Raw genomic sequence first — 13,340 nt, forward strand, 5'->3', positions numbered from 1 at the left:
TGTGTGGAGGATTGTAAAGCCGTCATGGAGGCATAAGGCTGGCAGTGATGGGCATTGTGGGTAATAATAGCGGGGATCATGCCTCGTTCCTTTCTTGGAACATACACGACATCTTCTCTGGGGTTCTTTCTTGTTTCAGTTACTGGAATGAGTGCAATAAAATGTCGCTCAGTGAGTCTTCTGACATTTTCAGATTCTAAAGGATTGGCGGGGACAAAATATTCAAAAACAAGATTTTCAGTGACCTTTTCCTGATAATGAAGGAAAGTATCTGCATTTCCGGCTTTTTTGTATAACACAAAAGAATTATATGTGGCCACCTGAAACAAATACATGACTAACTTTTTATACCAGATATATGATTTGTCTGATACCTGGTATGGCTGTAGAACCTGATCTGCAAGGTCCACACCCCATATATTTGTTGTAGTCAATGGCAGACAGAGGTTTTGGAGTAGTGGATCCCTGTTGGTCTGCAGTGGCAATTGTGGCATCTGTGTGGATCGAGCTCAGGATGAAAATATCTTTTTCATCCTTATACTTAAGGACAAGCAGCTCTCCATTGTGTAAAGCCCCTAACTGCCACTTTTGGAAATGTTCTTTGACCAATGATTGTGGAAACCCCTGATGGTTTTTGCGAATGGTCCCACAAGCCCCTATGTTATGTTTAACCAGACTTTTAAATAGGGGTATGCTGGTGTAGTAGTTGTCAACATACAGATTTTAGCCTTTTTGTAAAAAAAGGCTCAAAACGATTTTTCCAGATGTCCCCAGATAAGTTGGGCATCCTGGTGGGTTTAGTTGGCTGTCTTTCCTCTCATAAATGTGAAAAGCTGATGTGTATCCGGTTGAACTCTCGCACATTTTATAGAGCTTTATTCCGAACCTTGCCCTCTTAGAAGGAATAAATTGCTTGAGGTGCAGTCTTCCTTTGAATTTTACAAGGGACTCATCAATGGAAAAGTTTTCTGTTGGGGTGTAGAGCTTTAAGAGCTGGGGTCTGCAGGCTGTCTGCTGGCTGTGCAGGGGGTGGACGGGCCGTGCGGGGGTCTGCCGGCTTTGCGGGAGGGTGGGCGGGCTGTGTGGGTGTTGCCAGGGCTGTGCGGGGGAGTCTGCGTGCTGTGCTGGCGGTGCCGGGGCTGTGCGGGGGGGTGTGTGTGTGTGTATGCAGGCAAGCATCATCCAGTGGTACTACAAGTCCCATCAGGTGATGCTTGCTACACTGTCAGTGAGTGACACATTAGCCAATGATGGGACAGAAGTAGTCCCATCATCCAGCTAATGTGTTGAAAGTGAAAAAAAAAAAAAAAACCACATACTGAACATACAACATATAGAATATATATATAACATACAACACATAACATAGAGTATATACTTACCAATCACCTAGTTCCCGAAGCCATCGATCTTCTGTAATAAAAATAAAATAATAAAGCAACCTATACTCACCTTTCCGCTGTAGTCCAGATAATAACGAGGGTCCCACGACGATCTCCCGTGTAGAGCAGCCGCATCAGCTGATGCGACTGCTCTCCAGGGGCCCCAGCAATGAAATGATAGACGGAGGTAATCCTCCGCTGTGTATCCCTCCGCCGCCGGGAAAGTGGTCCCGTAACCCGAACCCTAATTCTCTCGCAGCATTGGTGGAAAGTGAGAGCCTGAACTCATGTAACCTCAGTGATGCACTGCAGGAGCCATTGTCTCCTGTCAGTTCACCACTGGGAGGTGCTATAGAGCGGTCACATCACCTGATGTCACTGTTCTATAGGGGAGATTGTCGTGGGACACTCGTTATTAATTGGACTGTGCTGGACAGGGAGTATACGGTTTGTTTATTTTTTTACTTTTTATTAGAGGAGACCGAGGGTGTCGCTTTGATCTGGGCATGAAATAAAAATATGATATCCATGTTGTGTTTTATTTCATTAAAATACTTTATTCTTATGTGTGTGGTTTTTTTAACCCTTTATTACTATAAGATTAATAATGGAGAGGCTGACGCCACTCCATTGTTAACCGGGCTTAATGTCATTTTCCAATAGCAAGGTGACATTAACCCCTTATTACCCCTTATTACCCCATATCCCACCGCTACACGGGAGTGGGAAGAGAGGGGCTAAGTGCCAGAATTGGCGCATCTTATATATGCGCCATTTCTGGGGCGACTGTGGGCTGGTATTTGTAGCTGGGGGGGTCCAATATCCATGGCCCCTTCCTAGGCTATGAATATCAGCCCGCAGCATAAAATTTAGGGGGACCCCCACGTCATTTTTTGGGGGGTCCCCTATTTTAATAGCCAGTAAAGGCTATGAAGACAGCTGCGGATTGATATTCATAGCCTGGGAAAGGGCCATGGGTATTGTCCCATTCCCAGGCAAAAAATATTGGCCCCCGGCAGTCGGCTTTCCTCCTCTGGTGCAGAAAATTGCACGGGAGCCCACGCCATTTTTTTTTTTACTTTCTAAAATGAAACATTGTTCATTAATAAACATGGATATGGAAATATCTATAGAAATATCTGGAAATATCTATGGAAATATCTATGGATAGATAGATCTATCTCATATCTATCTATCCCATATCTATCTATCTATCCCATATCTATCTATCTTTCTATCTATCTGTGTGTAATGGAGTGTGGGTTGGACAAGTGTAAAAGAGGAGGTCAGACAGAAATTACATCACAAATCTTTTTTTGTTAAATAACATATCTTTATTTAGGTTACAAAAACGCAGACAATTCACAAGCAAAAACCGCATAAAAAATGCATCAAAAACGCATCAATAACGCACCTGCATTTTCTACCAACAGCTGCGGATTCTGTGTGGAATGATCCGCCCTGGAATCCGCCCGGTGTGCACACAGCCTTATAGCTCTCAGCACTATAACGGTGTGTACACGGGGACTTATTATTAAGAACGTCTGTGTCTGTGCGCGCTCCTGTGTGTGTGCGCTCATGATGCTTGCAATGTGTTTTATGTGAACATGTGGCGGATTGTGCTGAGGATTTTTCTGTGTGGATTTTGCTATATCTGCAGGTACAATGACCGGCGTTTTACCTGCGGATTTTGTGCGACTTTCACCTGCGTTTTGACACCTGTGGATTCTTATAATGGAGTAGATGTAAAACGCTGCGGAATTCGCACAAAGAATTGACATGCTACAGAAATGAACCCTCAGCGTTTATGCTGCTGATTTTCTGCACCATGTGCACAGTACTTTTTGGTTTACATTGACTATAATGGTACTGTACAATGCAGGAGAATCTGCTGCGGATCCGCAGGGCCAAATCCGCTGCGGATCCGCAGTAGGATCCGCAACGTGTGCACAGACCCTTACAATAAGATGCTTCAGATTGAAGAGATTGAAGAGAGGGGAGGGAGGGGTTTGGGTGTGTTTTGGAGTGGGTGTGCTAGGTGCTGGCTTACAGGCCAGTGCAATGCATCATGGAACTTGTAGTATTAGAGCACAGTAAGTTGGGAGAAAGGAAGTTGTCGATTAACCCGATGAGAGCTGGAGCCAGCACTGAAAATGTGCTGCTAGAGCATGATAAAAGGTAATATTGCTAAAATAAACATAGTGGATGTTTTTACTGGCACATAATAGCAAGATTTATGAAAAAAAAGTTACAGTAGTGGACAACTTATTTAAGTAGAAATGTTCAAAAATATAAAACTCAATGATATTTTATTAAAGAAAATTGTTTTTTGTCTTGGCAGATGACTGTACCAGGAGATCAGAGGGACAGCTGACATCTTCAATTTTTAAATCTGATGATCTTGAGATCCTACAAGATACAACTGAAGTGATTGCTATTACTCCAGATATATCATCATCTATTCACAGCAAAGATCTGTCATCTGATCCTATGAAACAGATCCCATCTTCTGATTCGTTACTGACTACTAAGGGAAACCAAAGTCACAAAAGAGGCATTAAAAAACAAACTGCTCCTAAAGCAAAAAAGTCATTTTCTTGTTCAGATTGTGGGAAATGTTTTAACAAGAAATCTCATTTTGTTACCCACCAGAGAACTCACACAGGGGAGAAACCTTTTTCCTGTTCAGATTGTGGGAAATGTTTTAACCAGAAATCAGATTTGGTTAATCACCATAGAACTCACACAGGGGAGAAGCCTTTTTCCTGTTCAGAATGTGGGAAATGTTTTAACCGGAAATCAAATTTGGTTAAACACCAGAGAATTCACACAGGGGAGAAGCCTTTTTCCTGCTCAGAATGTGGGAATTGTTTTGCAGATAAATCACATTTGGTTAATCACCATAGAATTCACACAGGGGAAAAGCCTTTTTCCTGTTCAGAATGTGGGAAATGTTTTAACCAGAAATCAAGTTTGGTTGATCACCATAGAACTCACACTGGGGAGAAGCCTTTTTCCTGTTCAGATTGTGGGAAATGTTTTAACCAGAAATCAAATTTGGTTGATCACCATAGAACTCACACTGGGGAGAAGCCTTTTTCCTGTTCAGAATGTGGGAAATGTTTTAACCAGAAATCATATTTTGTTAAACACCAGAGAATTCACACAGGGGAGAAGCCTTTTTCCTGTTCAGAATGTGGGAAATGTTTTAACCAGAAAATACATTTTGTTATCCACCAGAGAACTCACAGGGGAGAAGCCTTATTTCTGTTCAGATTGTGGGAAATGTTTTAACCAGAAATCACATTTTGTTAAGCATCAGAGAACTCACACAGGGGAGAAGCCTTTTTCCTGTTCAGAATGTGGGAAATGTTTTATCCAGAAATCAAATTTGGTTAAACACCAGAGAATTCACACAGGGGAGAAGCCTTTTTCCTGTTCAGAATGTGGGAAATATTTTAACCAGAAAGCGCTTCTTGAACGCCATCAGAGCAGTCACACAGAGGAGAAGCCATTTTCATTTTCTTAATGTGGGAAATATTTTACTTGGAAATCAACTGTTAATAAACATCAGAGACGTCACAGAGGGGAGAAGCCTTTTTTATGTTCATAATGTTGGAATAGTTTTAACCAAAATAGAATCTTCTTAAATTGGTTGTCTCTTGTCATTCCTCATGTTTGCTGACAAAAGGATAAAACTAAACTTTATTAATTCCAAATGTAAAACTATACCCATAATTCACCCCCTTAAGGTGAGTCAGTAGGTGACTAATAGAAAAAACATGTACCCCAAAGTTCAGTATATAGGGTGAGGTGATGTACACTGCGTGCAGAATTATTAGGCAAATGGGTATTTTGATCACATCATCCTTTTTATACATGTTGTCCTACTCCAAGCTGTATAGGCTTGAAGGTCAACTGCCAATTATGTAAATCAGGTGATTTGCATCTCTGTAATGAGGAGGGGTGTGGTCTAATGACACCAACAACCTATATAAGGTGTGCTTAATTATTAGGCAACTTCCTTTCCTTTGGCAAAATGCAGGACGCATGCAAGGGGAAACCAGGGGAAGAGTCTTGAGGAGATCATTTGCATATTCCCAGTGCCTTCTGGGATAAGTGAAGAGTCTCCGCGAGCTCAACGATCACTGGGTTTTGGCCGTTGCAGCTGAAAAGAGGAAATCGGAGAAACCAGGGGAAGAGTCTTGAGGAGATCATTTGCATATTCCCAGTGCCTTCTGGGATAAGTGAAGAGTCTCCGCGAGCTCAACGATCACTGGGTTTTGGCCGTTGCAGCTGAAAAGAGGAAATCGGAGAAACCAGGGGAAGAGTCTTGAGGAGATCATTTGCATATTCCCAGTGCCTTCTGGGATAAGTGAAGAGTCTCCGCGAGCTCAACGATCACTGGGTTTTGGCCGTTGCAGCTGAAAAGAGGAAATCGGAGAAACCGCGCGCCTGTCGGCGCGCGAATTTTGGCTCATCTTTCATCTTTTTAAGAAATCTCAAGATGGAAGAGGCCAGGAGCCATTTGGTGAGCTGCATTTCTTGCTACATGTTCACAGATTTACCAGTGGAAAAGCCAAACTTCACATGCCACAAATGCAAGCTTGTGACCCTGTTGGAGGAAAAGTTGCAAAATCTCGAAGAGAGGTTAGCTACGTTGAAGATCATTAAGGAAGGTGAAGAGTTCTTGGACAGAGCAGAATTATCTCTTCATGTTACAGAAAGAGAAGAAATTCGAAGTGCACCTGAAGAAACAGAGGAATGGAGACATGTGACCCAGAGAAGCAGGAGGATCAGGAGGCAGTCAGCACCCATACTGCTCAGAAACCAGTACCAGGCTCTCACGCAGGAAAACGATGAAGAAATACATCAGGATAAGACTTTGCCAACAAACAGCAACCTTGTACGCCTTCAGAGTCCTCCTGGATGGAGAAAGAAAAATGTTGTGAAGAAGAAACGGAGAGTGGTGGTCATGGGGGATTCCCTGTTGAGAGGAACAGAGGCCGCTATCTGCAGACCGGATATAACTTCAAGAGAAATGTGCTGTCTTCCAGGTGCAAAAATTAAAGATGTGTCTGACAGGATATCAGGACTCTTCAGACCTACAGATGACTACCCATTCCTGCTACTACATGTGGGGACAAATGACACCGCAAGAAACGACCTGGAAACCATCTGCAGAGACTTTGAAGACTTAGGCAAGAAAGTGAAAGAACTGGGAGCGCAGGTGGTCTTCTCTTCCATCCTCCCAGTGGATGGCCATGGAACAAGGAGGTGGAATAAGATTCTGCAGGTGAACAACTGGCTACGTCGATGGTGCCGTCAGCAACGATTTGGATTTCTGGATCACGGAGTGAACTACTTATACGATGGACTACTTGCTAGAGATGGGGTGCACCTTACGAAGACTGGAAAGCATGTATTTGGAAGTCGCCTTGCTACACTTGTAAGGAGAGCTTTAAACTAGAACAACATGGGAAGGGAAGCAAAAGACCAGAAAAAGCCATACACCTGACAAATGCTACTGAGAACTCTGCTATTAGAAGTGGAAAGGAAGAACAAAGACGAAAGAATCTAATTAATAAAAATATTGGAGAAAGAGAAACCAATCACAAACTAAAATGTTTCTATACTAATGCACAAAGCATGGGCAACAAACAAGGAGAATTGGAACTACTAACACAGGAAAAGAAATATGATGTCATTGGAATCACTGAAACTTGGTGGGACAATACACATGATTGGAATACAAGACTAGAAGGATACAACTTATTTGCAAGAAACAGACTTGATAAACGAGGAGGGGGTGTCGCATTGTATGTTAGAAATGCGTATATCTGCACAGAGATTGAAGCTTCAGAGACTGGGAGTTCTGTGGAAACTGTTTGGGTAAGAATACAAGGACAGAACAATGGAAAGGACACCATTGTAGGCATTTACTACAGGCCGCCTGTGCAAGCTGAAGATATGGATGAACTCTTTATGCATCAAATGGCCAAGTTCTCCAAAAAATATGACATAGTTGTCATGGGAGATTTCAACTATCCAGACATTTGTTGGGAATCTCTCTCAGGCAAAACTAACAGGTCAAGGAAATTCTTATCCTCTCTTGCTGACAACTTTATCTTCCAAAAGGTAAAGGAGAAAACAAGGGGAACTGCTACCTTGGATCTAATCCTTATAAACAGGGAGGAAATGGTTGAGGAGGTAAAAGTGGCTGGGACCCTAGGAGGTAGCGACCATGCTATTTTAGAATTTTGGATAACTAGAGGCGGAAGACCTGTGAAGACTCAGACGTCAAGGTTAGATTTCAGAAAGGCAGATTTTAAGGGATTCAGAAAGAGAATTGGAGGGATCCAATGGCTGGATATCCTTAAAGACAAAAATGTCCAGGAAGGATGGGAAATCTTGAAAAATGAAATTCTCAAAGCCCAGTTGTTAACAATTCCGAAAAGAGGGAAGAATAGGAAGCATTTAAGGAAACCAGGATGGATGAACACAGAACTTAAGCACATGCTAAAAAGGAAGCAAAAAATGTTTATAAAATGGAAAGAAGGAGGCATATCTAAAGAAGAATATAATGCTGTCTGCAGAACCTGCAAGGCACAAATCAGATTATCTAAAGCTGAAAATGAATTGAGGCTTGCAAGAGATGTCAAAAGCAATAATAAAGGATTTTGGGGATATGTCAAAAGTAAAAGAAAAGTCAAAGATGCTATAGGATTTTTACAGGATGAAAATGATGAAATGGTAAGACAGGATGTTGAGAAGGCTGAACTTTTAAATTCCTATTTTGCATCTGTTTTCTCTCAGAAAGGAAATGTAACATCAACTGTTATTCACTGTCCTATTAAGGGAATAGAAGAATCCAGGATATCTATAAACAGAAAGATAGTGAGGAAACACTTAGCTAACCTAAATGTATTCAAGTCTCCAGGTCCAGATGAATTACACCCCAGAGTACTGAAGGAGATAGCAGAAGAAATTTTTGAACCCCTCTCCATAATCTTTGAAAATTCTTGGAGAACAGGAGAAGTGCCAGAAGACTGGAGAAGAGCAAATGTTGTTCCTATCTTCAAAAAGGGGAAGAAGGTGGACCCAGGCAACTATAGGCCGGTGAGTCTGACTTCTATACCAGGAAAGATCTTTGAACAAATTATTAAACAACATGTATGTCAGTACCTGGATAAGAATGAAGTGATTAAACAGAGTCAGCATGGGTTTGTAACTAATAAGTCATGTCAGACTAATTTAATTTCCTTCTATGATGGTATTACTGATTGGGTGGATCAAGGAAATGCTGTAGATATACTATATCTTGACTTCAGCAAAGCATTTGACAAAGTCTCTCATACAATCCTTATTGAAAAAATGACTAAGTATGGAATGGACAAGGCAACTGTTAGGTGGATTCATAACTGGCTTAGTGATCGGACCCAAAGAGTGGTCGTAAATGGCTGCACATCCAGTTGGAAGAATGTCTCAAGTGGGGTACCACAGGGCTCTGTCCTGGGCCCTGTATTGTTCAACATCTTTATCAACGATTTAGATGAAGGAATTGAGGGTAAACTGATTAAATTTGCTGATGACACAAAGCTAGGAGGGATAGCTAATACTAGAGAAGAGAGAGGGGATTCAAAAAGATTTAAATAAACTGGAGAAGTGGGCAGCAACTAACAGAATGGTTTTTAACAGGGAAAAATGCAAAGTACTACATCTGGGCAATAAAAATGAAAAAAGCATATATAGAATGGGAGGAATAGGGCTAAGTGACAGCACATGTGAAAAAGACTTGGGTATACTAATAGATCACAGACTGAATATGAGTCAACAGTGTGATGCAGCAGCAAAAAAGGCAAATGCAATTCTAGGATGTATTAACAGAAGCATACAGTCTAGATCACGTGAAGTAATTATTTCCCTCTACTCCTCTTTGGTCAGACCTCATCTGGAATATTGTGTCCAATTTTGGGCACCACATTTTAAAAAAGACATCAACAAACTGGAGCAAGTTCAGAAAAGAGCGACCAGAATGGTGACCGGTCTGCAAACCCTGTCTTATGAGGAAAGGTTGCAGGATTTGGGAATGTTTAGTTTGCAAAAGAGAAGACTGAGAGGAGACTTAATAGCTGTCTACAAATATCTTAAGGGCTGTCACATTGTAGAAGGATCAACTTTATTCTCATTTGCACAAGGAAAGACTAGAAGCAATGGGATGAAGCTGAATGGGAGGAGACACAGATTAGATATTAGAAAAAACTTTTTGACAGTTAGAGTGAGCAATGAGTGGAACAGGCTGCCACGATAAGTGGTGAGTTCTCCTTCAATGGAAGTCTTCAAACAGAGGCTGGACAGACATCTAACTGGGATGATTTAGCGAATCCTGCTTTGAGCAGGGGGTTGGACCAGATGGCCCAGGAGGTCCCTTCCAACTCTACGATTCTATGATTCTATGATTCTATGATTCTAAGGAAATGGCCATATTACCTATTGTTTCTAATATCATATTTCATGCGTCCAAAATGTGAATGGCATCACAAACAGGTTAATGCGTAAACTAACAATTTAACATACATTCAATAAACTTCAAATAATTAAGGAGAGACAGGACATAGACGGGGTAGGGAAAGGCACAAAGGATTTAATTATATGATATCCAATAATCTATAATGTTATCAATAACCAATCCAGGGTGTTTAAAGCGGTTATACAACTCACTATTGTAGGATCATATATGAATCCCGTCCCAGGCTGTGACCAGTTCTCAATTGGCTACGGAGAGAGCCTCAGTGCCTGATCCAGTCGAATATCTGAGTGAAGCTCCATCCAGGGATGCCAAACCCTGAAGAAAGAATCCCACCTGTCGGTTCTAGTTTCTTCTATTCTTTCGTATAACATAATGTCGTTCATCTTCTCTTTTACCATAGATATTGGCAGTGAGGGCGACTTCCACTTTGCCGCAATGTGGATTTTAGTGGCCATACATAAGTAGTTTACTAGCTTCTGAAAGCTTTTTGGAAGCCAGGAAGGCCTGGCTCACAGTAAAAGGGTAGAAGGTTCCAGAAGAACCGGTCCACCATACATCTGTGCTATCAGACGCTTCACCTTCTCCCAAAGCTCAGAAACCACCGTACAAGACCACCAAATATGTCTCATGTCACCAGAAAATCCACAGCCCCTAAAACAGTCTCCCGAGACATTAGGAAAAATGCTGTGAATTTTTTCCAGTACATAATAGACTCTGTGCAATAGTTTTAAGGAGGTCTCCACAAGGGAAGTCTGGTGACTGCCTTCTGATATGGTGTCACAGCTACGATACCATTCATCAATTGACTGTTAAAACCTCAGATCCTCCTCCCATTGTAACATATACTTCAATTTTTCATCATCTTGTGGAGAATTTCTAGCATAGTAGATCAATGAGATCGTTCCCCTGCCCAAAGGGTCATTTAGACATTTATTTTCAAAACTCGTTGCCCTGAGTGTAGTGCCGCTCGGGAGGATCTGCTTTGCAAAGTGAGAGATCTGGTTCAATCGCATTACCTCCCTAACTGGAGGGTCAAATTTTTGAACAAATTCCTGTCTGTCAAGTAAGATCTTAAATGGGGAACACAAATGTTTAAGTATATGAATATGGGTCGCCCGCCAGGGCGGTGGGGTACTCGGTACCGGGCCAGTATCTGAGAGGGAAGTGTCACAGCACGGTGACCCGGTCCGTGGCCCTGGGCGCCCATGTATAAGGGGTTTAAGAGTGGATGAATAAAGTTTATGAGTGAATGATACGTGACGCCACCTGTGGTGCTCAGCAATGAAGATGGTAAGCCGAAGCTGCAGACAGATCCTCTGGGACAGATGGTATATGGCAGCAAGATGTGATAGCTCCCCACAGGTAGAGCTGTAGTCCCAGGGCAGTGAGAATAGGTGTTGATGAAGAGGGTGCAGTGTTAGGCACAGAGATGTAGCAGTGCTGAAGAGGTTGTGGGAAGAAGGCAAGGACACAACAGGGTGCAGTTTCTTTTACCTTCACTTTGCTTGGCAAATGCAATCCAGAGTACAGATGGAACAGGAGCTGGTTAGCCTGGAAGCAATTTAGGAACCTCTCTATGCAGATGGGTTGTGTAGTCTCCTTCCTAGCGCTTATTTGAGGAATATGCAGTACTGTGTTACACTGAAGTTCCTCCTTGTTCTCTCTTAGAACTCCCTCGTATGGCAGACAGCTGTAGCCTTCTATCTCTCCTGGCTCACACGTTGCTGTGGTGTCTCCGAGTCTTATAGGGGAACAGAGCATTTACAGCTTCCTATTCCTCTGGTTTCTGCTGCAGGAACGTCAGTATCCATACAGCCTTGGAGACCAGGCTCCAGATCATGCGCTGTAGCTGGCGATGAGCCTCAGCTCCTTGCTCAATCTCCCAGCTCCTCTCCTCACACCTACACTCGTTGCCCTCCTCACACGAACTCCTCATCTCCTTCCTGGCCCCCAGAGAGTAGCTCTTCCCCTTAGTTTTGGTTCAGAGCTCGCTCTGCTGGCCTGGAGTGGGAACTGTGTTGCATGTAGTGATTAACTGCCAGAGAGACCCTTCATTGCTTCCAAGCATGACATCACACTCCCTAGGAAGAAGGTAATGCCACTGTGGCGACCATACTCCTGCGGGCGCCACATTTACCTTTCAGCTTCCACCAAGAAAACATTTGTAGCTCAAGGCCTGGCGGGAACATGGGGTTGTGTAATATAGCTGTCAGGGGAGAAGGGCTTGATTGTAAGTTATATTTAAACCGGACTTTCCTCCAAAGAAGCAACGAGTGGACTGTAAAAGGAGCCACATTCATTAACCCCCGTGGAAGTCGGTCTGTGGTCCACATTAGGCCTGATAAAGAGAATGGTTTGGAGAGAAATGATTCCAGAATAACCCATCTCGGACTATTGGGATATGAACACGCACTTATTAATGGAGCAATCTGTGCCGACTTGTAATAAAGTGTAAAATTAGGGAGGGACAAACCCCCTTCTTTTCTGTGACGGAACATAAGTTTTTGCACAATTCTGGGTTGTTTTCTGAGCCAAAGAAACTTAGACATCGTAGAGTGTGAATGAGTGAACGCTCTGGCTGGCACCATAATTGGGAGGGACCTAAATAGATATAAGAAGCGAGGCAGTGACACCATTTTTAATGCCTGTGTTCTGCTGAGCCAGGATAACTTTGAGGAAGCCCATCTATCCAGGTCCCTCTGGAAGTTTTGGATCAGTGGAGTGTAATTCCACCTAAACAGAGGTGACCTGTTGGCTGTTAAGTTGATACGCAGATATGTTAGATAATGTTCTTTGTCTATAAACCCAAAATGGGAGGCTATATTAGTTTGATCTGTCTTAGGAAAATTTACAAATAATGCTTCGGATTTATCAATGTTAATCTTTAACCCTGAGATCTTCTCAAATTCGTGAAGGAGGGAAAACAAGTGAGGGAGTGTAGTGTGGGGACTTATTAATGTTAGCAGGAGATCATCCGCAAAGAGGCTGACTTTATATTGGTCTCCCATATTCTCAGGGCCCAGGATATTCTGGTCTCTCCTTATTGCTTCCACAATGGGTTCCATTACAAGTGCAAAAAGATCCGGAGATAGAGGACAGCCCTGCCTGGTACCCTCTGAATATTAATTGGAGGGGGGTGTGGTGACGGGAGTTTTACATAAGCGATAGGGCTATCATATAATAATTGGAGGCACTTTATAAGTTTAGGGGAGAATCCGACTTCCGATAGAACCGTAAAGAGATATGTCCAGGACGCCGAATCGAAAGCCCTCTCAGTATCTAATGCAAGCAGGAGAAGTCGCTTTCGCTGTAGGTTAGTTGTATGAATAATATTTAACGCTCTCCTAATATTATCTGGGGCCTGTCGCGCTGGTATAAAACCAACCTGATCCCGATGGATGAGGTGAGGGAGGATTTTATTGATCCTG

At 42.7% G+C, this 13,340-nt stretch overlaps 2 protein-coding genes across 2 annotated transcripts in view; one reads left to right on the forward strand and one right to left on the reverse strand.

The window, feature by feature from the left end:
• Positions 1–5,038, forward strand: part of LOC141060241 (uncharacterized) — a 42,872-nt gene extending 37,834 nt beyond the window's left edge. The window contains exon 4 of the mRNA XM_073556472.1: positions 3,724–5,038. Coding sequence (XP_073412573.1) covers positions 3,724–4,676 — 953 coding nt within the window. The 3' untranslated portion in view covers positions 4,677–5,038. The remainder of the gene's footprint in view (positions 1–3,723) is intronic.
• LOC141060255 (uncharacterized) overlaps positions 1–13,340 on the reverse strand; it is a 288,426-nt gene that overhangs the window by 162,632 nt on the left and 112,454 nt on the right. The gene's annotated exons all lie outside the window — the stretch shown is intronic.

Source organism: Dendrobates tinctorius, unplaced genomic scaffold (genome assembly GCF_039654945.1).
Source record: "Dendrobates tinctorius isolate UK_male_01 unplaced genomic scaffold, ASM3965494v1 ptg000233l, whole genome shotgun sequence".
Lineage (NCBI taxonomy): Eukaryota > Metazoa > Chordata > Amphibia > Anura > Dendrobatidae > Dendrobates > Dendrobates tinctorius.